The sequence below is a fragment of the Hypanus sabinus genome, chromosome 4 (assembly GCF_030144855.1).
Source record: "Hypanus sabinus isolate sHypSab1 chromosome 4, sHypSab1.hap1, whole genome shotgun sequence".
In the NCBI taxonomy this organism is placed as follows: Eukaryota; Metazoa; Chordata; class Chondrichthyes; order Myliobatiformes; family Dasyatidae; genus Hypanus; species Hypanus sabinus.
This window is the reverse complement of record NC_082709.1, coordinates 100,273,747-100,299,687: the sequence shown is the minus strand read 5'-3', so window position 1 is coordinate 100,299,687 and position 25,941 is coordinate 100,273,747. Positions and strand designations below refer to the sequence as shown.

Sequence of the window (25,941 nt, the reverse complement as noted above, 5' to 3'; positions counted from 1 at the left end):
AACTGCGCCCTGGTGAGTTTAAAGGGAGTATGGGAAACGGGGCCCTGGTGAGTTTAAAGAAAGTATGGGAAACGGGGCCCTAGTGAGTTTAAAGGGAGTGTGGGAAACAGGGCCCTGATGAGTTTAAAGGGAGTGTGGGAAACGGGGCCCTGGTGAGTTTAAAGGGAGTGTGGGAAATGGGGCCCTGGTGAGTTTAAAGGGAGTATGGGAAACGGGGCCCTGGTGAGTTTAAATGGAGTGTGGGAAACTGCGCCCTGGTGAGTTTAAAGGGAGTATGGGAAACGGGGCCCTGGTGAGTTTAAAGGGAGTATGGGAAACGGGGCCCTGGTGAGTTTAAAGGGAGTATGGGAAACGGGGCCCTGGTGAGTTTAAAGGGACTATGGGAAACGGGGCCCTGGTGAGTTTAAAGGGAGTGTGGGAAACTGCGCCCTGGTGAGTTTAAAGGGAGTATGGGAAACGGGGCCCTGGTGAGTTTAAAGGGAGTGTGGGAAACGGGACCCTGGTGAGTTTAAAGGGAGTGTGGGAAACTGCGCCCTGGTGAATTTAAAAGGAGTATGGGAAACGGGGCCCTGGTGAGTTTAAAGGGAGTATGGGAAACGGGGCCCTGGAGAGTTTAAAGGGAGTGTGGGAAACGGGACCCTGGTGAGTTTAAAGGGAGTGTGGGAAACTGCGCCCTGGTGAATTTAAAAGGAGTATGGGAAACGGGGCCCTGGTGAGTTTAAAGGGAGTATGGGAAACGGGGCCCTGGTGAGTTTAAAGGGAGTGTGGGAAACGGGGCCCTGGTGAGTTTAAAGGGAGTATGGGAAACGGGGCCCTGGTGAGTTTAAAGGGAGTGTGGGAAACTGCGCCCTGGTGAGTTTAAAGGGAGTATGGGAAACAGGGCCCTGGTGAGTTTAAAGGGAGTATGGGAAATGGGGTCCTGCTGAGTTTAAAGGGAGTATGGGAAATGGGGCCCTGGTGAGTTTAAAGGGAGTGTGGGAAACAGGGCCCTGGTGAGTTTAAAGGGAGTATGGGAAACAGGGCCCTGGTGAGTTTAAAGGGAGTGTGGGAAACGGGGCCCTGGTGAGTTTAAAGGGAGTATGGGAAACGGGGCCCTGGTGAGTTTAAAGGGAGTGTGGGAAACGGGACCCTGGTGAGTTTAAAGGGAGTGTGGGAAACTGCGCCCTGGTGAGTTTAAAGGGAGTGTGGGAAACTGCGCCCTGATGAGTTTAAAGGGAGTATGGGAAACGGGGCCCTGGTGAGTTTAAAGGGAGTGTGGGAAACTGCGCTCTGGTGAGTTTAAAGGGAGTATGGGAAACGGGGCCCTGGTGAGTTTAAAGGAAGTATGGGAAACGGGGCCCTAGTGAGTTTAAAGGGAGTGTGGGAAACAGGGCCCTGATGAGTTTAAAGGGAGTGTGGGAAACTGCGCCCTGGTGAGTTTAAAGGGAGTGTGGGAAACGGGGCCCTGGTGAGTTTAAAGGGAGTGTGGGAAACTGCGCCCTGGTGAATTTAAAAGGAGTGTGGGAAACGGGGCCCTGGTGAGTTTAAAGGGAGTATGGGAAACGGGGCCCTGGTGAGTTTAAAGGGAGTGTGGGAAACTGCGCCCTGGTGAGTTTAAAGGGAGTGTGGGAAACTGCGCCCTGGTGAGTTTAAAGGGAGTGTGGGAAACTGCGCCCTGGTGAGTTTAAAGGGAGTATGGGAAACGGGGCCCTGGTGAGTTTAAAGAAAGTATGGGAAACGGGGCCCTAGTGAGTTTAAAGGGAGTGTGGGAAACAGGGCCCTGATGAGTTTAAAGGGAGTGTGGGAAACGGGGCCCTGGTGAGTTTAAAGGGAGTGTGGGAAATGGGGCCCTGGTGAGTTTAAAGGGAGTATGCGAAACGGGGCCCTGGTGAGTTTAAATGGAGTGTGGGAAACTGCGCCCTGGTGAGTTTAAAGGGAGTATGGGAAACGGGGCCCTGGTGAGTTTAAAGGGAGTATGGGAAACGGGGCCCTGGTGAGTTTAAAGGGAGTATGGGAAACGGGGCCCTGGTGAGTTTAAAGGGACTATGGGAAACGGGGCCCTGGTGAGTTTAAAGGGAGTGTGGGAAACTGCGCCCTGGTGAGTTTAAAGGGAGTATGGGAAACGGGGCCCTGGTGAGTTTAAAGGGAGTGTGGGAAACGGGACCCTGGTGAGTTTAAAGGGAGTGTGGGAAACTGCGCCCTGGTGAATTTAAAAGGAGTATGGGAAACGGGGCCCTGGTGAGTTTAAAGGGAGTATGGGAAACGGGGCCCTGGAGAGTTTAAAGGGAGTGTGGGAAACGGGACCCTGGTGAGTTTAAAGGGAGTGTGGGAAACTGCGCCCTGGTGAATTTAAAAGGAGTATGGGAAACGGGGCCCTGGTGAGTTTAAAGGGAGTATGGGAAACGGGGCCCTGGTGAGTTTAAAGGGAGTGTGGGAAACGGGGCCCTGGTGAGTTTAAAGGGAGTATGGGAAACGGGGCCCTGGTGAGTTTAAAGGGAGTGTGGGAAACTGCGCCCTGGTGAGTTTAAAGGGAGTATGGGAAACAGGGCCCTGGTGAGTTTAAAGGGAGTATGGGAAATGGGGTCCTGCTGAGTTTAAAGGGAGTATGGGAAATGGGGCCCTGGTGAGTTTAAAGGGAGTGTGGGAAACAGGGCCCTGGTGAGTTTAAAGGGAGTGTGGGAAACAGGGCCCTGGTGATTTTAAAGGGAGTATGGGAAACGGGGCCCTGGTGAGTTTAAAGGGAGTGTGGGAAACTGCGCCCTGGTGAGTTTAAAGGGAGTATGGGAAACAGGGCCCTGGTGAGTTTAAAGGGAGTATGGGAAATGGGGTCCTGCTGAGTTTAAAGGGAGTATGGGAAATGGGGCCCTGGTGAGTTTAAAGGGAGTGTGGGAAACAGGGCCCTGGTGAGTTTAAAGGGAGTATGGGAAACAGGGCCCTGGTGAGTTTAAAGGGAGTGTGGGAAACAGGGCCCTGGTGAGTTTAAAGGGAGTGTGGGAAACAGGGCCCTGGTGAGTTTAAAGGGAGTATGGGAAACAGGGCCCTGGTGAGTTTAAAGGGAGCATGGGAAACTGCGCCCTGGTGAGTTTAAAGGGAGTATGGGAAACAGGGCCCTGGTGAGTTTAAAGGGAGTATGGGAAACGGGGCCCTGGTGAGTTTAAAGAAAGTATGGGAAACGGGGCCCTAGTGAGTTTAAAGGGAGTGTGGGAAACAGGGCCCTGATGAGTTTAAAGGGAGTGTGGGAAACTGCGCCCTGGTGAGTTTAAAGGGAGTGTGGGAAATGGGGCCCTGGTGAGTTTAAAGGGAGTATGGGAAACGGGGCCCTGGTGAGTTTAAAGGGAGTGTGGGAAACGGGGCCCTGGTGAGTTTAAAGGGAGTGTGGGAAACTGCGCCCTGGTGAGTTTAAAGGGAGTGTGGGAAATGGGGCCCTGGTGAGTTTAAAGGGAGTATGGGAAACGGGGCCCTGGTGAGTTTAAATGGAGTATGGGAAACGGGGCCCTGGTGAGTTTAAAGGGAGTGTGGGAAACGGGGCCCTGGTGAGTTTAAAGGGAGTGTGGGAAACGGGGCCCTGGTGAGTTTAAAGGGAGTGTGGGAAATGGGGCCCTGGTGAGTTTAAAGGGAGTATGGGAAACAGGGCCCTGGTGAGTTTAAAGGGAGTATGGGAAACGGGGCCCTGGTGAGTTTAAAGGGAGTGTGGGAAACGGGGCCCTGGTGAGTTTAAAGGGAGTATGGGAAACGGGGCCCTGGTGAGTTTAAAGGGAGTGTGGGAAACGGGACCCTGGTGAGTTTAAAGGGAGTGTGGGAAACTGCGCCCTGGTGAGTTTAAAGGGAGTGTGGGAAACTGCGCCCTGATGAGTTTAAAGGGAGTATGGGAAACGGGGCCCTGGTGAGTTTAAAGGGAGTGTGGGAAACTGCGCTCTGGTGAGTTTAAAGGGAGTATGGGAAACGGGGCCCTGGTGAGTTTAAAGGAAGTATGGGAAACGGGGCCCTAGTGAGTTTAAAGGGAGTGTGGGAAACAGGGCCCTGATGAGTTTAAAGGGAGTGTGGGAAACTGCGCCCTGGTGAGTTTAAAGGGAGTGTGGGAAACGGGGCCCTGGTGAGTTTAAAGGGAGTGTGGGAAACTGCGCCCTGGTGAATTTAAAAGGAGTGTGGGAAACGGGGCCCTGGTGAGTTTAAAGGGAGTATGGGAAACGGGGCCCTGGTGAGTTTAAAGGGAGTGTGGGAAACTGCGCCCTGGTGAGTTTAAAGGGAGTGTGGGAAACTGCGCCCTGGTGAGTTTAAAGGGAGTGTGGGAAACTGCGCCCTGGTGAGTTTAAAGGGAGTATGGGAAACGGGGCCCTGGTGAGTTTAAAGAAAGTATGGGAAACGGGGCCCTAGTGAGTTTAAAGGGAGTGTGGGAAACAGGGCCCTGATGAGTTTAAAGGGAGTGTGGGAAACGGGGCCCTGGTGAGTTTAAAGGGAGTGTGGGAAATGGGGCCCTGGTGAGTTTAAAGGGAGTATGGGAAACGGGGCCCTGGTGAGTTTAAATGGAGTGTGGGAAACTGCGCCCTGGTGAGTTTAAAGGGAGTATGGGAAACGGGGCCCTGGTGAGTTTAAAGGGAGTATGGGAAACGGGGCCCTGGTGAGTTTAAAGGGAGTATGGGAAACGGGGCCCTGGTGAGTTTAAAGGGACTATGGGAAACGGGGCCCTGGTGAGTTTAAAGGGAGTGTGGGAAACTGCGCCCTGGTGAGTTTAAAGGGAGTATGGGAAACGGGGCCCTGGTGAGTTTAAAGGGAGTGTGGGAAACGGGACCCTGGTGAGTTTAAAGGGAGTGTGGGAAACTGCGCCCTGGTGAATTTAAAAGGAGTATGGGAAACGGGGCCCTGGTGAGTTTAAAGGGAGTATGGGAAACGGGGCCCTGGAGAGTTTAAAGGGAGTGTGGGAAACGGGACCCTGGTGAGTTTAAAGGGAGTGTGGGAAACTGCGCCCTGGTGAATTTAAAAGGAGTATGGGAAACGGGGCCCTGGTGAGTTTAAAGGGAGTATGGGAAACGGGGCCCTGGTGAGTTTAAAGGGAGTGTGGGAAACGGGGCCCTGGTGAGTTTAAAGGGAGTATGGGAAACGGGGCCCTGGTGAGTTTAAAGGGAGTGTGGGAAACTGCGCCCTGGTGAGTTTAAAGGGAGTATGGGAAACAGGGCCCTGGTGAGTTTAAAGGGAGTATGGGAAATGGGGTCCTGCTGAGTTTAAAGGGAGTATGGGAAATGGGGCCCTGGTGAGTTTAAAGGGAGTGTGGGAAACAGGGCCCTGGTGAGTTTAAAGGGAGTATGGGAAACAGGGCCCTGGTGAGTTTAAAGGGAGTGTGGGAAACAGGGCCCTGGTGAGTTTAAAGGGAGTGTGGGAAACAGGGCCCTGGTGAGTTTAAAGGGAGTATGGGAAACAGGGCCCTGGTGAGTTTAAAGGGAGTATGGGAAACTGCGCCCTGGTGAGTTTAAAGGGAGTATGGGAAACAGGGCCCTGGTGAGTTTAAAGGGAGTATGGGAAACGGGGCCCTGGTGAGTTTAAAGAAAGTATGGGAAACGGGGCCCTAGTGAGTTTAAAGGGAGTGTGGGAAACAGGGCCCTGATGAGTTTAAAGGGAGTGTGGGAAACTGCGCCCTGGTGAGTTTAAAGGGAGTGTGGGAAATGGGGCCCTGGTGAGTTTAAAGGGAGTATGGGAAACGGGGCCCTGGTGAGTTTAAAGGGAGTGTGGGAAACGGGGCCCTGGTGAGTTTAAAGGGAGTGTGGGAAACTGCGCCCTGGTGAGTTTAAAGGGAGTGTGGGAAATGGGGCCCTGGTGAGTTTAAAGGGAGTATGGGAAACGGGGCCCTGGTGAGTTTAAATGGAGTATGGGAAACGGGGCCCTGGTGAGTTTAAAGGGAGTGTGGGAAACGGGGCCCTGGTGAGTTTAAAGGGAGTGTGGGAAACTGCGCCCTGGTGAGTTTAAAGGGAGTATGGGAAATGGGGCCCTGGTGAGTTTAAAGGGGGTGTGGGAAACAGGGCCCTGGTGAGTTTAAAGGGAGTATGGGAAACAGGGCCCTGGTGAGTTTAAAGGGAGTATGGGAAATGGGGCCCTGGTGAGTTTAAAGAGGGTGTGGGAAACGGGGCCCTGGTGAGTTTAAAGGGAGTGTGGGAAACGGGGCCTAGTGAGTTTAAAGGGAGTATGGGAAACGGGGCCCTGGTGAGTTTAAAGGGAGTGTGGGAAACAGGGCCCTGGTGAGTTTAAAGGGAGTATGGGAAATGGGGCCCTGGTGAGTTTAAAGGGAGTGTGGGAAACTGCGCCCTGGTGAGTTTAAAGGGAGTATGGGAAACAGGGCCCTGGTGAGTTTAAAGGGAGTATGGGAAACGGGGCCCTAGTGAGTTTAAAGGGAGTGTGGGAAACAGGGCCCTGGTGAGTTTAAAGGAAGTATGGGAAACAGGGCCCTGGTGAGTTTAAAGGGAGTATGGGAAACGGGGCCCTAGTGAGTTTAAAGGGAGTGTGGGAAACAGGGCCCTGGTGAGTTTAAAGGGAGTGTGGGAAACTGTGCCCTGGTGAGTTTAAAGGGAGTATGGGAAACCGGGCCCTGGTGAGTTTAAAGAAAGTATGGGAAACGGGGCCCTAGTGAGTTTAAAGGGAGTGTGGGAAACAGGGCCCTGATGAGTTTAAAGGGAGTGTGGGAAACTGCGCCCTGGTGAGTTTAAAGGGAGTGTGGGAAACGGGGCCCTGGTGAGTTTAAAGGGAGTGTGGGAAATGGGGCCCTGGTGAGTTTAAAGGGAGTGTGGGAAACGGGGCCCTGGTGAGTTTAAAGGGAGTGTGGGAAACGGGGCCCTGGTGAGTTTAAAGGGAGTGTGGGAAACTGCGCCCTGGTGAGTTTAAAGGGAGTATGGGAAACGGGGCCCTGGTGAGTTTAAAGGGAGTATGGGAAACGGGGCCCTGGTGAGTTTAAAGGGAGTGTGGGAAACGGGGCCCTGGTGAATTTAAAGGAAGTATGGGAAACTGCGCCCTGGTGAGTTTAAAGGGAGTATGGGAAACAGGGCCCTGGTGAGTTTAAAGGGAGTATGGGAAACGGGGCCCTGGTGAGTTTAAAGGGAGTGTGGGAAACGGGGCCCTGGTGAGTTTAAAGGGAGTGTGGGAAACGGGGCCCTGGTGAGTTTAAAGGGAGTGTGGGAAACTGCGCCCTGGTGAGTTTAAAGGGAGTGTGGGAAACTGCGCCCTGGTGAATTTAAAAGGAGTGTGGGAAACCGGACCCTGGCAAGTTTGAAAGGAAAATGAAACAGTATCAGGTTAACCTGAGGCTGAACTGTCAGGATTTGCAATCATCGGGACAGAGGATTAACAGAGCTTTCCAAGTCAGGGTAGCATGTGAGCTGGAGGGGCAGGCGGGTGATGCTGGGTGACTGCAGTGCATTTTGTAGAAGGTACATAATGCAGTAATAACCTGCTGCTGCCTTAAGGAAGGTGGGTGGGGCACTAATTAAGAGGATTGTTTTGACCTGCTTTTCATTAAGAGCTTCTGTAAAGTTGGTGCTGCCCTCATCCAGCCCAGCTCTTGACTTGTGCCTCGTGGATGTTGGCCCAAAGAACGCTTCTGTCTCAGGTGATATTTGAGAAGTTGGTTAGATCACTGCATAGCTCTCTATATGTACACAGTGAGGGCAGCAGAGTGAAAAGATAACGTCTTCAGAGGCATTGCCCGCGGTCTGGAGATATGTCTGGACGCCGAAATCAATGTTCGCTTGCGACTCGAGTAACGTTGATCACCAAGATCTGGAGCCAGGTCAGAATGTGGCTCATCTATTGCAATGCACAATTCGCATAGCTCCAGCATGAACTTGCACCAAAGCTTAAGTTGAGATACAAATTGAGAAGGCATGAGCAGAGCATGTACAGAGTTTCCATGAAGTGTGCTTGAGGAAGAGGGTAGAGCTAAGGCTGCCTCAGGTGTATGAAGCAGCAGCTGACTTAGACAGTTGAGTCTATAACCAGAACCAGTCACGCTTTGCCGTCACAAGAGCCAATGAATCTTACTAAAGAATATGTCCAAACCTATTTTGGCTACAAAAAACATCAGTGGTACAGCTCTACACGAAGCAGTCCTCACCTCTCATCAGCATGTATTTCATAGTCCAGGTTTTGACAGTCAAGGTCTACAGCAGCAAAGTCCCACAACATCCCTTCCAAATTTTTTATCATAGTGAAGAGTTGCTCCTGATGCCAATCCCATCTGCAGACATGGAGAGACTGAACTGCCATCCACCCCAGGAAAAAAAATTTGGCAAACCAGTTTCCACAATGCTCTCATTCAGGAGCTGCAGGTGGCTTGAGACCGAGTCACAGCAGGAATAAAAGTGTTCCAGTTATCTGTCCTGGAAGTCAAGCTTTCACAACACCATCGAAAGACAAAGTCTCAAACCAAGCAAAAAGCTAGACCTTCTCTGTAATGGCCTGGTGGGGAGTCACTGCAACATGCAACAAGGGTTAAGGCAGTTCACATGAGTAGTCCAACCATAGGGTACAAATGCTGTGGTAGAGGCTGGACAAACACTGTGGCTTTCCAGAGGCAAACAAAGAATCTCCCTTTAATAGACTTGATACTTTCTAAAGCTCTCACACAAAGAACCACGGAAGCTCCGGGAACTTGTAGTTCTGAAAACAGATCTGCCAGCTGCGAAAAGCAAGGGTTACCTCCTAGGACTGAGTTTCTTGGACACTGCAAGAGGAATAAACCCTATAGTGGAGACACAACCAAACAGCATGCAAGAGCAATGGATAACTGAAGGGTTCAAGTATCACGTCCCCATTCACCATTTTCATTCTTTGTGGACTTCATCTGCCACCATGCAGAATTGCAAAATGACCCTGATTTTATCCTCTCAACCTCTGGTAACACCTCATTCAAAGAGAGGTCTCCAGCAAAAGTATGGAAAACCAGAACCCCTATCACGGTCAACAAAACTGAAGTAGAAAACTCTATCATGAACCCCGATAGACAACATCCTCCCCTTAAGGAACCTCACCTCTTAAGGAAATGCAAAGCATTCAGAAAAACAAAAATGCTTCCAGACCAGAGGCACTTTCTAAAGGAGCACTCAATATATTTCAAATGTTGTGCTTCAATAGCTCAACAATCAAAAGACTAAAGCTCTCTTACACCGCACGAAGTGACCAGCACACATCAACATTCCATTCAGGGTCAGCACCTTGGCTATGACTGGCTCCAGCACACCCGCAGCAGGTCATAGTGGGGAGCCAGCTGAGCATCCATTGGGTGCAATACGTCCCCGTGCACACAGGTATGCAGGAAAGGCTTCCAAGACCAACCCTGCTTTAAAATACGTTGAGTCAACATCGACCTAAAAGGACATCCCGAGCAAAAAATAAAGGCATATGTGATATTGAAGATCAGAGCAAAGTGTCATTGGCAAATTCAACATTCTTTGACACATTCAATATTCAAAGTTCCCCCTTACGTTCTAAAGACATGCCAGGAGAAGAGCCAGGGATTTGTCGTGGTCAGTAGGAAGGGTGGTCTGCTTACCCTCGCCATATATCATTGAGTGTGACCACAATCCCAACAGCAGATGAAATCCCAACTCCTGAGGCTGCACACGGCCATTCACATCATCCTAAGGCTACAGCTGACACGACCCTCCCACTTAGACACTTCTGCTGAAATTCTCCTGCTGCTCGGCAGAGGCACCATCCGTGCACACAAGGTACATGAACCTAGTAATGGTTGGCATGGTGCACCTTAAACCCAATGACTGGACCTGGGTTGGGTCACAGTGGGTGAGGCCTGCCTTGATGGTTTCAGACTTATGTCCTAGAGAACAAGTGCGGAATTCATTTCAGATCCTGTGAGAGCAGAATTTGTATGAAACAGAAGACTGTCGGAAAGCAAATGAAGCACATACTTACGTACTCACACTGACAACCAGATTCAGGCAAGCCAGTCGCTGTCACTTGGAAGACAATAAAAAGCTGGCATCTTCCACCGAAAATGCAATCTCCCTTCGAATCATGAACAGAGTTTAGTAGAGATGAGTCAAATACTTGGGCAGCTCCCTTCCCTTTCTGCACTCAACAACTTCTACCAAAGAATAGAGAATAGACCCTTGGCCAATTCATGTCCCCAGTCACACACTGAGAAGGAAACAGGAATGAAAGATCATTATGTGGAGTTGAATCTTCAGGAGCAACCGTGCTGAGTTACTGCCTTCACAAGATTCCAGCAAAGAAAACTCACAGAAACCTGCACAAATATGAACCGTCTTTGATTCAAGTGTGCAGTTCAAAGGCTAATCACTGAACAGTATGCTCCTATGGGGTCCAGACCTCAATAACAGTGTGCTCAGGGTCCTCATGCGTTTCAATACTGAGTCCATCGCAGTGATGGCAGACATCGAGCAAATGTTCCCTCGCTTCCCAGTGAGAGAGGATCAGAGACTACCTCAGACTCTTGTAGTTTTGTGACCACCAAATGGACAATAATATTCAGAAGTACCCACAAGAGCTCATGTATTTGGTAACTGAGTCACAGCAGCTGAGGCCTGAAAAGGACCGCTATCAAGGAAGAGAATGAATTTGAACTGAAGCATGAAGGTACACAGTGAGGCATTTCTATTTCAGTGATGGTCTGAAATCATTTTCTAGTGCAGAAGAAGCAGTCAATGCACTGAAAGCAGCGCAATACACGTTGACTGTCTAATCTCAGACCACGTAAGATCACATCCAACAGTACTGAGGTCATGCAAACATTCCCACCTGAAGATCTGGCCAAAGGTCTGCAGAATCTTGCTCTTGGACTGGACCTGCCTTCTATGCAGCATAGTCTGGGCATTGGATGTGACCTCATTACTGGCACCCTTACTTTGCAGATTACTGTAAGACCCTTTACCCACCATGGCCATCAACAGCCTATTGATTTGCTGCTCCAGTCAGTAAGCAGGGATGCTTCATGTTGACCTCAGATGCTTGTGGATGGGATGTCGTGCTCCCTAAAGAGAAACATATACAGTGGCAGCAATAGTATTCCTCCCTTCAGGATCTTAAAAGATCTGAAAATTCCAAGAACCTACAGAACAATTCCAGCATCTACAACTCAAAAGAAAGAGGTCTGCATCTTCTGTGATGCGTCATCTAAAGCTTTTGCTGCTGTTGCACAGAAGCAGTTGGATATACTGAAATTAGATTCATTCTGGGCAAGGCAAGGCTTCTCCCAAACCAGATCTCACCACACCAAAGCCTGAACTCAGTGTTGTACATAATAGGATCCAACATTTCACACATCAGGCAATCAATTGAGAAGTGCCAATGGAACTATGTTCCTACTGATCTTGCTCAAGGAGGGATACAAGCTTACACTCCCCTCATGGTTAACTGGCCCAACATTTCTTGCTGATGCTCAACAGGAACATCACAGGAATCTTTCAAATTAGCTGACCCTGAAGCAGATGTAGAAGTATGTCCTTAAGTGTTGACCAACTCCACTCATTTATCATGCTCCAATTCTGCAGTGCCTTGTTTGGCTTAGTAGACGATTGCCCAGCTCTCACATATTGCTCATTCCTTTACCGGAGTAACTGACGACAGCCTTTGCAATGGTTGGCGCATTTGCAAGCAATCTCTCGGCACAGAGCAAGCTTTCCCTGATTCAGCTGAAAGCATCTCCCTCAGAGTCAAGAAAGGGGCACAGTTTACTAAGGGGACTTCGGTTTGGGAGCAATTCCTGCTTTGTGAGACACTGCACTTCCTCTGTAAGCTGGTGTATGAACGTGTGAATTTGTAAATAAAATTGCCAGTGTTGATTGCTACATCGCTTTAGAGAACAACGCGATTCAAAATGATAGGGCACTGTCACAGAAACTGGCCCTTTGGCCTACCTAGTCCACGTTGAACTATTATTCTCCCCATCGCTGAGCACATCTACGTGGAGCGCTGTCGCAGGAAAGCAGGGACCCCCATCACCCAGGCCATGCTGTTGCCATTGGGAAGACGGCACAAGAGCCCCAGGACCCACACCACCAGGTTCAGGGACAGTTGTTGTTGGTTCAGTTCATTTGGGCTATGTAAGCATTTAGTCAGCATGTGCACTTTCCCCATTATGGGCATGCAAGCGAGGGGTGAAGTGGGATGGTGCTGGCTCCCTTGTGTTGATCAGAGACGATGGAAGTTCAAACAAAATCAACAATTGTCTTTGTTATTTGAGGGTTAACAGTTATTAACCCTCAACCATCAGCCCTTTGAACCAGAGTAGATAACTTCATTTGCACATCACTGAACGAGAGTCACATTTAAGGACTCTTCACCTCATGTTCTTGATTGCTTATATTGCTTATTTATTTATTTTTCCCCCTCAGTTCAAACCAGAGATACAGGCAGTGCCAAGTACATTTAATTCTCAATTGCTAGGAAGCTTTGGACCATTCTAGTGGTGTTTAGTGTTGTGGCTTTCTGGAAATTTACATAAATATTGCTGTGTAGGACTAATTGTTTGCTATTGTGCAGTGACTTTGGGAGGATACCAGTGGTAGATATTACTACTGGGACAATGTATCCTCTGTCATGTTCCACAGTCTTTCAATTTCCTCTTTTAATTCAGCATATTTCTGGTGATTTTTAACTCTTTGTTAAAGATAAGTTGTGTGTATTTGGAATGGTTAAGTAAGTTGTTCTTGCTCGTTTATCCTGTAATATTATACTCCAGACGGTTATTATGGATTGCTCTAGCTGTATTAATACATTGGTCATAATATAATTAATTCCAAAACTGGATCAGGCACGTATTTACAGCAAGGAATGGAGTCTTTTATGAGTTTGTATTTTAAGCAAGATTTGGTGAATGATGCTTGCCATTTGATTTTGCTGGTGTAAGGAATCAGATTGAGTTAAACTGCTGCTCAATCCTATAATATGTTGGATTGTTTCTGGTTTCTCTAGGCATTTTCTGCATTTATCATCCAGAATTTGTTAAGTCTTTTATTATTTATTTTTGTAATTTCTTGTGTTGACATATTACTAATGTTACTTTTTTCTCTTTCTTTTTGTACTTGCACTGGTTTTTTGCACACTGGTGTCCATCCTGTTGGGTGAGGTCTTTCAGATTCTATTGTTTTTTGTATTTACTGTGATTGCCCAGAAATAAATAAATCTCACGGTTGTATATGGCAACATGTAAGTACTTTGATAATAAATTTACTTTGAACTACAAAATAAAAACATATCAATATTAGCAGACTACAAAATAAGAGCATTACCTGATCAACTTTGAGAATCCCTTTCATGTCTTTGTTACTCTGTGCGAACACAGGCATTGGAACGAGTCCCAGGTATGTGTGGAACCTTTCCACTCCCACAATCTGCAAGAAATGGTACCGAGTTACACAGTGCCCAACCTTCAATGGTTGGGATACTACCCTCACCCACTGCGCCTGTGAGCACACAATCCAGTCTCCACGCACCCTTTTATAGCCAGCTATGTAAAACTTGGACACTACAGTTCTGGCCATCTCACTGTAGGATATGGAGGCTTTGGAAGACGTTTATCAGATGTTGTCTGGATTACAATAATAAAAGTCATACCCCTCAATCGCCACACTGCATGGACTGAAATATTTCCTTCGCCCATAGTCACGCAGTACAGACTGCCCAAAATACCCTTCCAAACTAGTCCCATTTACCTGCGTTTGACCCTTTCCTATCCACACCGCCCTGTCCAGGTGCCAGTAAAATGGAACCGGAATTCTCGCACCAGTGCAGCTGCTGACTCCACAAGTCAAGGACTGTCCTGCACTGAAACCTACTTCCCACCATCCACCGACTGTTGGGATTGTTTCCACACCTCTATCTGGCCCACCCACCCGCAGGCCGCGTCCCGCGTCCCGGACTCACCGTCCTGTCCGTCCCCGTTCCTCCCACCTACGGCGGCCGCGGAGGTCAGACTCACAACGCAAATTCAAAATCGGCCGCAGCTCACCCTCTCCAGAGAACGTTACAGCTCAGAAACAGGCCTTTTGGCCCTTCTTGGCTGTGCCGAACCATTTTTCTGCCTAGTCCCACTGACCTGCACCTGGACCATATCCCCCCATACACCTCTCATCCATGTACCTGTCCAAGTTTTTCTTAAATGTTAAAAGTTACACTTCATCTGGCAGCTCATTCCACACTCCCACCACTCTGCATGAAGAAGCACCCCCCCCCCAATGTTCACTTTAAACTTTTCCCCCTTCACCCTTAACCAACGTCCTTTGGTTTTTTTCTCCCCTGGCCTCGGTGGAAAAAACCTGCTTGCATTCACTCTATCTATACCCATCATAACTTTATATACCTCGATCAAGTCTCCCTTCATTCTTCTACGCTCCAGGGAATAAAGTCCTAACCTATTAAACCTTTCTCTGTAACTCAGTTTCTCAAGTCCCGGCATCATCCTGGTAAACCTTCTCTGCACTCTTTCAGCTTTATTAATATCCTTCTTGTAATTAGGTGTCCAAAACTGCACACAATACTCCAAATTTGGCCTCACCAATATCTTATACAACCTCAACATAACATTCCAACTCTTGTACTCAATACTTTGATTTATAAAGGCCAATGTACCAAAAGCTGTCTTTACGACCCTATCTACCTGTGATGTCACTTTTAGGGAATTTTGTATCTGTATTCCCAGATCCCTCTGTTCTACTGCACTCCTCAGTGCCCTACCATTTACCTTGTATGTTCTACCTTGGCTTTTCCTTCCAAAGTGCAATACCTCACACTTGTCCGCTTTAAACTCCATCTGCCATTTTCAGCCCATTTTTCCAGCTGGTCCAGATCCCTCTGCGAGCTTTGAAAACTTTCCCCTCTGTCCCTGTCCCTGTCCCCAGAGGAGAGAGGGTCCTGGGGATAAGGGCAGCACAGTCAATAACAGTTTGTAGGACCCCCCCCCCCCCCGTATTGTGAGTGTGTGAATACCCCAGTGTTTCTTGTGTGTGCCTATGAGAGAGGGAACGTACTGTATGTTGTGAGTAGGAGAGAGATCCTACTTGGTGTGTGTGAGATCGTGTGTTATACATTGTGTGTGTGAGAGAGTCAGGCCCCCTGCTAGAGTAAATACAGCACAAAACAAGCCCTTTAACCCAACCTGTCCACCCTGACCAAGGTGCCCACCTGAGCTAGTTCCACTTGGCAACATCATTTGCCCATATCCCGCTAAAGATTTCCTATCCATGTACACATCCAAATGTCTTTAAAATGCTTTAGTTGTTTACCTGTCTGTGGGAGATAGCTGCATGACAGGTAAAAGACCTCATATGGACGGTGGAGATGAGCCTTGCTCATCTTTCCCTTCTCTCCTCAGTTAAAGGGACAGTATATGTCACCTACCACTGACATCATAAAGCTCAGCTCCTTCTTACTGTGACTGCAATGTATTTCACTCCATCTCCTTATGGGTTCATTTCACCCACTGGGTTCATCCCTGCCTTTTTTGCCAATGTTACACATTAAGCAACAAGTCACTCTAGTACTGCATCCTCCCAGACCAAATCACTGGAGAGCCACATTATGGGGAAAGGTGGTAGCCTGCTGGATGGATATTGAGATTAAAGTTTCCTTAGGCTAAATGGGCACTGAACCACCAGGCTGTCCCAGCAAAAGAAAGGAGCCAATGATCCTTCAGCATTCACGTCACAGGTACTATGATACCACTTAGTCCAAGAGTCCTCATTTCAAGCCAGGGACCAGTAAATGAAGCCCATGTTAGGCAGTTGTCCAAGACAGCTAATAAATGCTCAAATCAATTTTTTAAAATTGAGCTCTTTCAGTTTTTCTTGTTTTGTGGCTGATTGTAGGCAGACGAATCTCAAAGTTGCATTTGCACATACTTTGATAATAAAAGTACTTTGAACTTTGAACACTAGGATTATTTCTGCCAAAGGGAAAATTGTTCATGATTTGATTTCAATGTTCCTACATGTAACTAATGTGCAATTCCTCCAAATTTCTAACCGAAGTTCCTTTTGTATGATCCAGAATCAAGGGAAAAAAATCCTCTGGTATTATGTTGGTCTCTCAATAATCCAGTGACAACAGTATTGGTTTTGGTTTATCATTGTCACATCTATCAAGATACAGTGAAAAGCTTGTCTTGCATACAGATCAAATCATTACAAGGTGCATTGAATAAGATAAAACAATAATTATGCAGAATAAAGTAAAAGCAACGGGGAAAGCTCAGTGCAGGTAAACAAGATGTTCCTGATCACAGTGGGATAGAAGCTGTCCTTGAGTCTGTGTGGTCAGGCTTTTGTATCTGAGAGAAGGGGAAGAGAGCATGTCCATAGTGGGTGGGGTGTTTGATTTTACTGCCTGCTTTACAAAAGCAATGGCCAGACAGTGGAAGAGGTGACTACAGGCCTGTCAGCATGATCAAACCGAGGGAAAGCCTGGCAGAGGAATTATCCCGCTCCGCTTGGGAAATAGTGCAAGAATCGAGAAGGCAGGAGACGGGAGGAGGCCGAGAGAAGTATATCAGGAAGAGACCGGGAGTTACCCAAAGACAGTCCTCACTCCCTTCAGAAGAGCCATAAGGTTTGGCTAACTTTAAAAATGTTGAGAAGCTAAACAGAAGCAAAAGTAGACAGTGATATACCTTTCTCGAGAAATTATAATGTGGATTTTATATTACTTAGGATTGAGTCTATTAAAATGAATATACTGCCCAGACTTTTATATCTCTTTCAGACCCTACCAATAGAGATTAATCAAAATCAATTCAATGAATGGAACAAGATGCTATCAAGGTATATTTGGCAGGGTTAAAGGCCTAGAGTTTGTCTCAAAACTTTGCAATTAGCAAAGGAAAAGGGGGGATGGGGCCTACCTTCTCTTAGAGATTATTATTTTGCAGCACAGTTGAGAGCTGTGATATGTTGGTGCAACCCATCATATGACGCTCAAAGGAAAAACATTGAGGAGCGGGTACTTCCCATCCCCATACAAGCGATTTTGGCTGATAACAACCTGCAAAGGTACATAAATACTATTGATAACCCATGGGTGAAATTGACTCTTAAAATATGTTAAACTACTATAAAAGACTATAATCCAGTTCTTAAATGGTGTGCATATGACTCGGATTTTACACCAAATAAATTGGATGCTCGATTTAAGGACTGGACAGTTAAAGGAATAACAGTTCTTTGCAACATAATGAAAGAAGGAACACTGTTCAGTTTTGAAATGCTTAAAGAGAAACACTTATTAGAAAAAACAAGATTTTTATCGGTATTTACAGATGCTACAATATGTTAATAAGACACTTAAAAATGTAACCAAGGCAAGTACATGCTTGATAGAGCTATTTAGAAAAGCATATAATTCAGATAACGGTAGTAGAATCATTTCAAGCATGTATCCGGGTAGCCAAATCTTAAAACACATTCGACTTCATACATTAAAACAAAATGGGAGAAGGAAGGAGGGATAATTATATCTGAGGAAGAATGGACAATAATATGGAGGTATCAATGGAAGTGTACCAGTTCACAGAAATGGAGGGAATTTGGATGGAAAAACTTGATAAGATATTCTATTACCCCCTCTCAGAAATCCCATTGTGATAGTAACCTCCCTGTTTGCTGGGGAAATTGTGGAAATCAAAATGCAAATCATTGTCATATTTTTTGGGACTGCCCTGTTATCAAAAACTATTGGAGGGGGATACACAATGCCCTACAAGACATCTTTAAATGTGAAATACCCTTAGAGAGTAAGACCATATATTTTGGGTATATACCTCAAGAATGGTTGAAAAGAGATAAATATTTAATGAATATATTGTTGGTGGCTGGTAAAAAGACTCTTACTAGGAAATGGTTATCACAGGAGAGCCCAACTTTAAATACATGGATGGAAATTACAATGGACATTTACAAAATGGAGAAGATAACAGCATCTGTTAACCATAAGCTGGAACAATTTGATTCATACTGGGAAAAATGGTTTAATTATGTAATGCCTCATAGGCCTGATTTTATTCTCACAAATCAATGAATCTGTTGTAAAAAAAGATCACTCCCTACTTGTACATAGTTCTTTCCTTTTGCTTGATTTTTCTTTCCACTCTTTTCTATAAGTGTATACCTCAGATAAATACTTTGTGGAGATTTGTGATATATATGATTATATGATATACATGTACAATGTCTGAAATACATCTTATGGAAATGTTTGTTTGATGATGAGCTTTAATAAAAATGTAAATTACATAAAAAAACAAAAGCAGTGGGAGGCAGACAGAAGGCTGGTTCCTTTGAAGCGCTGAGCTGCCATCCACATCTCTCTGCAGTTCCTTGTGGTCACATGCAAAGCAATTATCATACCAAACCATTATGCGTCGAGACAGAACACTTTCTGTGGTGCGTTAATTAAAAAATTGACAAAAGTCGACAAGGACATGCTAATTTCCCGAGGAAGTAGAGGTGTTGGTGAGCTCTCTTGACCATAATGTGATTGAAATAGGTCAGTCTATTGGCAATGTTCACAGCTAGAAACTTGAAACTCTAAACTTCAACACCATTGATATAGACAAGCTTTCAGACCTTTCAGACCTTTAATCATTGTAAGACCGTAGGAGATGGGAGCAGAAATAGACTATGTGGCTCACTGAGTCTGCTCCACCATTCCATCATGTAAAATTTGCCAAGAATAAACATGGTCTAAGACCACGTTGACCCAAGTCATACAACACGACACAAAATGATGATGTCAAACAACAGAGGACAGAATGACGATGATGATTAGCCTCTGCATTCAATAGACTCAACGACCTGGCCTCCACAGCAATGATGGATAAAGAAATCCCACCTCATCTCTCCTCTAAAGGGTCATCCTTTTACTCAAGGTTGATTTGAAGCACCAACTGTTCCTTCATCCAATAATGCTGCCTAACCTGCTCAGAACATGCAACAGTTCAATCTGGGGCCAAAAGCTGCTGGTGGTGGTCTCTTCAATCACTCCGTGAGATAAAAATTTCCACATTCTAACCAGCTTCTGACTGTAAAGTATCACCCAGCTGGATTGATTACCGGAAGGAATCATTTGATATCTATCATGCTTTAGCTTTTAAATACATTATTCCCCATCTACTGTAAGTATTCCAAATTCTAAAGTCAGCTATGTTGCTCTGAAACACTATTGATGTTACAAATTAGCTTCACACTTCTCAATGTTTCCTGTCTGGATCACCCAGGTGGTGGAACTTTGCACCGAATAAATAACTCTGTCTGTTTGACATTCATTGCCATCACTGCTCATTGCACCTATCCACTGTGCTTTTTCTCCATTAACACCTCCACACAATAGGACTCCAGGCTCAGCAATTCTGGGGCAAATCACTTCACCTCATCAGACAATTTTTTCAAAGTGCAATTGTTGCTACCCTTAAGCAACCAGTTTTAAAATTCTTCCTCCACCAGACTAAATAGGTTTTGTCTTTTTAATATAGCAATATGTAATTAAGTGTTGTGTATATGTGGAGGTGATAACTGTGCTTTATGTAAGGGTGACGCTGTGTGTGTGTGTGTGTGTGTGTGTGTGTGTGTGTGTGTGTGTGTGTGTGTGTGTGTGTGTGTGTGTGTGTGTGTGTGTAACTCTGTACTGTGTATGTATAGGGAGGTGACTGTGGTGTGTGGGTGTATATATTCAACACATACTATGTTGTGCGTGTGTGTGTGTGTGTGTGTATAGGGAGGTGACTGTGTTGTGTGTGTGTATGTGTGTGTGTAGGGAGGTGACTGTGGTGTGTGGGTGTATATATTCAACACACACTATGTTGTGTGTGTGTGTGTGTGTGTGTGTGTGTGTGTGTGTGTGTGTGTGTATGTATCGGGAGTTGACTGTGTACTGTGTGTATATAGGGAGGTAACTGTGTTGTTTGTGTGTGTGTGTGTAGGGAGGTGACTATGGTGTGTGGGTGTATATATTGAACACACACTATGTTGTGTGGGTGTGTGTATCAGGAGGTGACTGTGTAGTGTGTGTGTGTGTGTGTGTGTGTGTGTGTGTGTGTGTGTGTGTAGGGAGGTGACTGTTGTGTGTGTATATATTCAACACACACTATGTCGTGTGTGTGTGTGTGTGTGTGTGTGTGTATCGGGAGGTGACTGTGTTGTGTATGTGTGTGTGTGTGTGTGAGTGTGTATCAGGAGGTGACTGTGTAGTGTGTGTGTGTGTGTGTGTAGGGAGGTGACTGTGGTGTGTGGGTGTATGTATTGAACACACACTATGTTGTGTGGGAGTGTGTATCAGGAGGTGACTGTGTAGTGTGTGTGTGTGTGTGTGTGTGTGTGTGTGTGTGTGTAGGTAGGTGACTGTAGTGTGTGGGTGTATATATTGAACACACACTATGTTGTGTGGGTGTGTGCATCAGGAGGTGACTGTGTAGTGTGTGTGTGTGTGTGTATAGGGAGGTGACTGTTGTGTGTGTGTGTGTGTATATATTCAACACACACTATGTTGTGTGTGTGTGTGTATTGGGAGGTGACTGTGTTGTGTGTGTGTGTGTGTGTGAGTGTGTATCAGGAGGTGACTGTGTAGTGTGTGTGTGTGTGTGTGTGTAGGGAGGTGACTGTGGTGTGTGGGTGTATATATTGAACACACACTATGTTGTGTGGGAGTGTGTATCAGGAGGTGACAGTGTAGTGTGTGTGTGTGTGTGTATAGGGAGGTGACTGTTGTGTGTGTGTGTGTGTATATATTCAACACACACTATGTTGTGTGTGTGTGTGTGTATTGGGAGGTGACTGTGTTGTGTGTGTGTGTGTGTGTGTGTGTGTGTGTGTGAGTGTGTATCAGGAGGTGACTGTGTAGTGTGTGTGTGTAGGGAGGTGACTGTAGTGTGTGGGTGTATATATTGAACACACACTATGTTGTGTGGGTGTGTGTGTATTGGGAGGTGACTGTGTTGTGTGTGTGTGTGTGTGTGTGTGTGTGTGTGAGTGTGTATCAGGAGGTGACTGTGTAGTGTGTGTGTGTGTGTATAGGGAGGTGACTGTTGTGTGTGTGTGTGTGTGTATATATTCAACACACACTATGTTGTGTGTGTGTGTGTATTGGGAGGTGACTGTGTTGTGTGTGTGTGTGTGTGTGAGTGTGTATCAGGAGGTGACTGTGTAGTGTGTGTGTGTGTGTGTGTGTGTGTAGGGAGGTGACTGTAGTGTGTGGGTGTATATATTGAACACACACTATGTTGTGTGGGTGTGTGCATCAGGAGGTGACTGTGTAGTGTGTGTGTGTGTGTGTATATTCAACACACACTATGTTGTGTGTGTGTGTGTGTATCGGGGGTGACTGTGTAGTGTGTGTGTATCGGGAGGTGACTGTGCAGTGTGTGTGTATCGGGAGGTGACTGTGTAGTGTGTGTGCATCAGGAGGTGACTGTGTTGTGTGTGTGTATTGGGAGGTGACTGTGTAGTGTGTGTGTATCGGGAGGTGACTGTGTTGTGTGTGTGTGTGTGTGTGTGTATCAGGAGGTGACTGTGTAGTGTGTGTGTATCGGGAGGTGACTGTGCAGTGTGTGTGTATCGGGAGGTGACTGTGTAGTGTGTGTGCATCAGGAGGTGACTGTGTTGTGTGTGTGTATTGGGAGGTGACTGTGTAGTGTGTGTGTATCGGGAGGTGACTGTGTTGTGTGTGTGTGTGTGTGTGTGTATCAGGAGGTGACTGTGTTGTGTGTGTGTGTGTGTGTGTGTGTGTATCGGGAGGTGACTGCAGTGTGTGTATATATTCAACACACACTATGTCGTGTGTGTGTGTGTGTGTGTGTGTGTGTGTGTGTGTGTGTGTGTATCGGGAGGTGACTGTGTTGTGTATGTGTGTGTGTGTGTGTGAGTGTGTATCAGGAGGTGACTGTGTAGTGTGTGTGTGTGTGTGTGTAGGGAGGTGACTGTGGTGTGTGGGTGTATATATTGAACACACACTATGTTGTGTGGGAGTGTGTATCAGGAGGTGACTGTGTAGTGTGTGTGTGTGTGTGTGTGTGTGTGTGTGTAGGTAGGTGACTGTAGTGTGTGGGTGTATATATTGAACACACACTATGTTGTGTGGGTGTGTGCATCAGGAGGTGACTGTGTAGTGTGTGTGTGTGTGTGTATAGGGAGGTGACTGTTGTGTGTGTGTGTGTGTATATATTCAACACACACTATGTTGTGTGTGTGTGTGTATTGGGAGGTGACTGTGTTGTGTGTGTGTGTGTGTGTGAGTGTGTATCAGGAGGTGACTGTGTAGTGTGTGTGTGTGTGTGTGTGTAGGGAGGTGACTGTGGTGTGTGGGTGTATATATTGAACACACACTATGTTGTGTGGGAGTGTGTATCAGGAGGTGACAGTGTAGTGTGTGTGTGTGTGTGTGTATAGGGAGGTGACTGTTTTGTGTGTGTGTGTGTATATATTCAACACACACTATGTTGTGTGTGTGTGTGTGTATTGGGAGGTGACTGTGTTGTGTGTGTGTGTGTGTGTGTGTGTGTGTGTGTGTGTGAGTGTGTATCAGGAGGTGACTGTGTAGTGTGTGTGTGTAGGGAGGTGACTGTAGTGTGTGGGTGTATATATTGAACACACACTATGTTGTGTGGGTGTGTGTGTATTGGGAGGTGACTGTGTTGTGTGTGTGTGTGTGTGTGTGTGTGTGTGTGAGTGTGTATCAGGAGGTGACTGTGTAGTGTGTGTGTGTGTGTATAGGGAGGTGACTGTTGTGTGTGTGTGTGTGTGTATATATTCAACACACACTATGTTGTGTGTGTGTGTGTGTGTATCGGGGGTGACTGTGTTTTGTGTGTGTGTGTGTGTGTGTGTGTGTGTGTGTGTATCGGGAGGTGACTGTGTAGTGTGTGTGTATCGGGAGGTGACTGTGCAGTGTGTGTGTATCGGGAGGTGACTGTGTAGTGTGTGTGCATCAGGAGGTGACTGTGTTGTGTGTGTGTATTGGGAGGTGACTGTGTAGTGTGTGTGTATCGGGAGGTGACTGTGTTGTGTGTGTGTGTGTGTGTGTGTATCAGGAGGTGACTGTGTTGTGTGTGTGTGTGTGTGTGTGTGTGTATCGGGAGGTGACTGCAGTGTGTGTGTATCGGGAGGTGACTGTGTAGTGTGTGTGCATTGGGAGGTGACTGTTGTGTGCGTGTGTGTATGTGTGTGTGTGTGTGTGTATCAGGAGGTGACTGTGTAGTGTGTGTGTATCGGGAGGTGACTATGTTGTGTGCGTGTGTGTGTGTGTGTGTATCAGGAGGTGACTGTGTAGTGTGTGTGTATCGGGAGGTGACTATGTTGTGTGCGTGTGTGTGTGTGTGTATCGGAAGGTGACTGTGTTGTGTGTGTATCGGGAGGTGACTGTGATGTGTGTGTATCGGGAGGTGACTGTTGTGTAGTGTGAGTGTATCGTGAGGTGACTGTGTAGTGTGTGTGTATCGGGAGGTGACTGTGTAGTGTGTGTGTATCGGGAGATGACTGTGCAGTGTGTGTGTATCGGGAGGTGACTGTTGTGTACTGTGTGTGTAGGGAGGTGACTGTGTTGTGTGTGTGTGTGTGTGTGTGTGTGTGTGTGTGGAGGTGACTGTGTAGTGTGTGTGTAGGGAGGTGACTATTGTGTGTGTGTGTGATTGGGAGGTGACTGTGTAGTGTGTGTGTATCGGGAGGTGACTATGTTGTGTGCGTGTGTGTGTGTGTGTGTGTGAGTGTGTATCAGGAGGTGACTGTGTAGTGTGTGTGTGTGTGTGTGTGTGTGTGTGTGTGTAGGGAGGTGACTGTGGTGTGTGGGTGTATATATTGAACACACACTATGTTGTGTGGGAGTGTGTATCAGGAGGTGACAGTGTAGTGTGTGTGTGTGTGTGTGTATAGGGAGGTGACTGTTGTGTGTGTGTGTGTGTATATATTCAACACACACTATGTTGTGTGTGTGTGTGTATTGGGAGGTGACTGTGTTGTGTGTGTGTGTGTGTGTGTGTGTGTGTGTGTGTGAGTGTGTATCAGGAGGTGACTGTGTAGTGTGTGTGTGTGTGTGTGTGTGTGTGTAGGGAGGTGACTGTGGTGTGTGGGTGTATATATTGAACACACACTATGTTGTGTGGGAGTGTGTATCAGGAGGTGACAGTGTAGTGTGTGTGTGTGTGTGTATAGGGAGGTGACTGTTGTGTGTGTGTGTGTGTATATATTCAACACACACTATGTTGTGTGTGTGTGTGTGTATTGGGAGGTGACTGTGTTGTGTGTGTGTGTGTGTGTGAGTGTGTATCAGGAGGTGACTGTGTAGTGTGTGTGTGTGTGTGTGTGTAGGGAGGTGACTGTAGTGTGTGGGTGTATATATTGAACACACACTATGTTGTGTGGGTGTGTGCATCAGGAGGTGACTGTGTAGTGTGTGTGTGTGTGTGTGTGTAGGGAGGTGACTGTGTTGTGTGTGTGTGTGTGTGTGTATAGGGAGGTGACTGTTGTGTGTGTGTGTGTGTGTGTATATATTCAACACACACTATGTTGTGTGTGTGTGTGTGTGTGTATCGGGAGGTGACTGTGTTGTGTATGTGTGTGTGTGTGTGTGTGAGTGTGTATCAGGAGGGGACTGTGTAGTGTGTGTGTGTGTAGGGAGGTGACTGTGGTGTGTGGGTGTATATATTGAACACACACTATGTTGTGTGGGAGTGTGTATCAGGAGGTGACAGTGTAGTGTGTGTGTGTGTGTGTATAGGGAGGTGACTGTTGTGTGTGTGTGTGTATATATTCAACACACACTATGTTGTGTGTGTGTGTGTGTGTGAGTGTGTATCAGGAGGTGACTGTGTAGTGTGTGTGTGTGTGTGTGTGTAGGGAGGTGACTGTAGTGTGTGGGTGTATATATTCAACACACACTATGTTGTGTGTGTGTGTGTGTATTGGGAGGTGACTGTGTTGTGTGTGTGTGTGTGTGTGTGTGTGTGAGTGTGAGTGTGTATCAGGAGGTGACTGTGTAGTGTGTGTGTGTAGGGAGGTGACTGTAGTGTGTGGGTGTATATATTGAACACACACTATGTTGTGTGGGTGTGTGCATCAGGAGGTGACTGTGTAGTGTGTGTGTGTGTGTATAGGGAGGTGACTGTTGTGTGTGTGTGTGTGTGTATATATTCAACACACACTATGTTGTGTGTGTGTGTGTATTGGGAGGTGACTGTGTTGTGTGTGTGTGTGTGTGTGAGTGTGTATCAGGAGGTGACTGTGTAGTGTGTGTGTGTGTGTGTGTGTGTAGGGAGGTGACTGTAGTGTGTGGGTGTATATATTGAACACACACTATGTTGTGTGGGTGTGTGCATCAGGAGGTGACTGTGTAGTGTGTGTGTGTGTGTGTATATTCAACACACACTATGTTGTGTGTGTGTGTGTGTATCGGGGGTGACTGTGTTTTGTGTGTGTGTGTGTGTGTGTGTGTGTGTATCGGGAGGTGACTGTGTAGTGTGTGTGTATCGGGAGGTGACTGTGCAGTGTGTGTGTATCGGGAGGTGACTGTGTAGTGTGTGTGCATCAGGAGGTGACTGTGTTGTGTGTGTGTATTGGGAGGTGACTGTGTAGTGTGTGTGTATCGGGAGGTGACTGTGTTGTGTGTGTGTGTGTGTGTGTGTATCAGGAGGTGACTGTGTTGTGTGTGTGTGTGTGTGTGTGTATCAGGAGGTGACTGTGTTGTGTGTGTGTGTGTGTGTGTGTGTGTGTGATTGGGAGGTGACTGTGTAGTGTGTGTGAATAGGGAGGTGACTGTGTAATGTGAGTGTATCGGGAGGTGACTGTGTAGTGTGTGTGTGTGTGTGTGTGTGAGAGTGTGTAGGGAGTTGACTGTGTTGTGTGTGTGTATCGGGAGGTGAATGTTGTATAGTGTGTGTGTATCGGGAGGTGACTGTGATGTGTGTGTGTGTGTGTGTGTGAGAGTGTGTATCAGGAGGTGACTGTGTAGTGTGTGTGTGTGTGTGTGTGTGTG

The 25,941-nt window shown here is 46.9% G+C and overlaps 1 protein-coding gene across 9 annotated transcripts in view; it reads right to left on the bottom strand.

Moving 5' to 3' along the window:
• The window catches only part of LOC132393028 (MICOS complex subunit MIC26-like), a 39,668-nt gene extending 25,711 nt beyond the window's left edge, over nucleotides 1–13,957 (bottom strand). For 2 of the 9 annotated variants that reach the window (XM_059967726.1, XM_059967730.1), the window contains exons 1-2: nucleotides 13,650–13,848; nucleotides 13,227–13,328 (exon numbers count right to left, since the gene is read on the bottom strand). In XM_059967726.1, coding sequence (XP_059823709.1) covers nucleotides 13,227–13,283 — 57 coding nt within the window. In that variant the 5' untranslated portion in view covers nucleotides 13,284–13,328; nucleotides 13,650–13,848. The other 7 variants (XM_059967729.1, XM_059967733.1, XM_059967735.1 and 4 more) reach the window with 6 other exon arrangements.
• Between the last annotated feature and the right edge of the window lie 11,984 nt (nucleotides 13,958–25,941).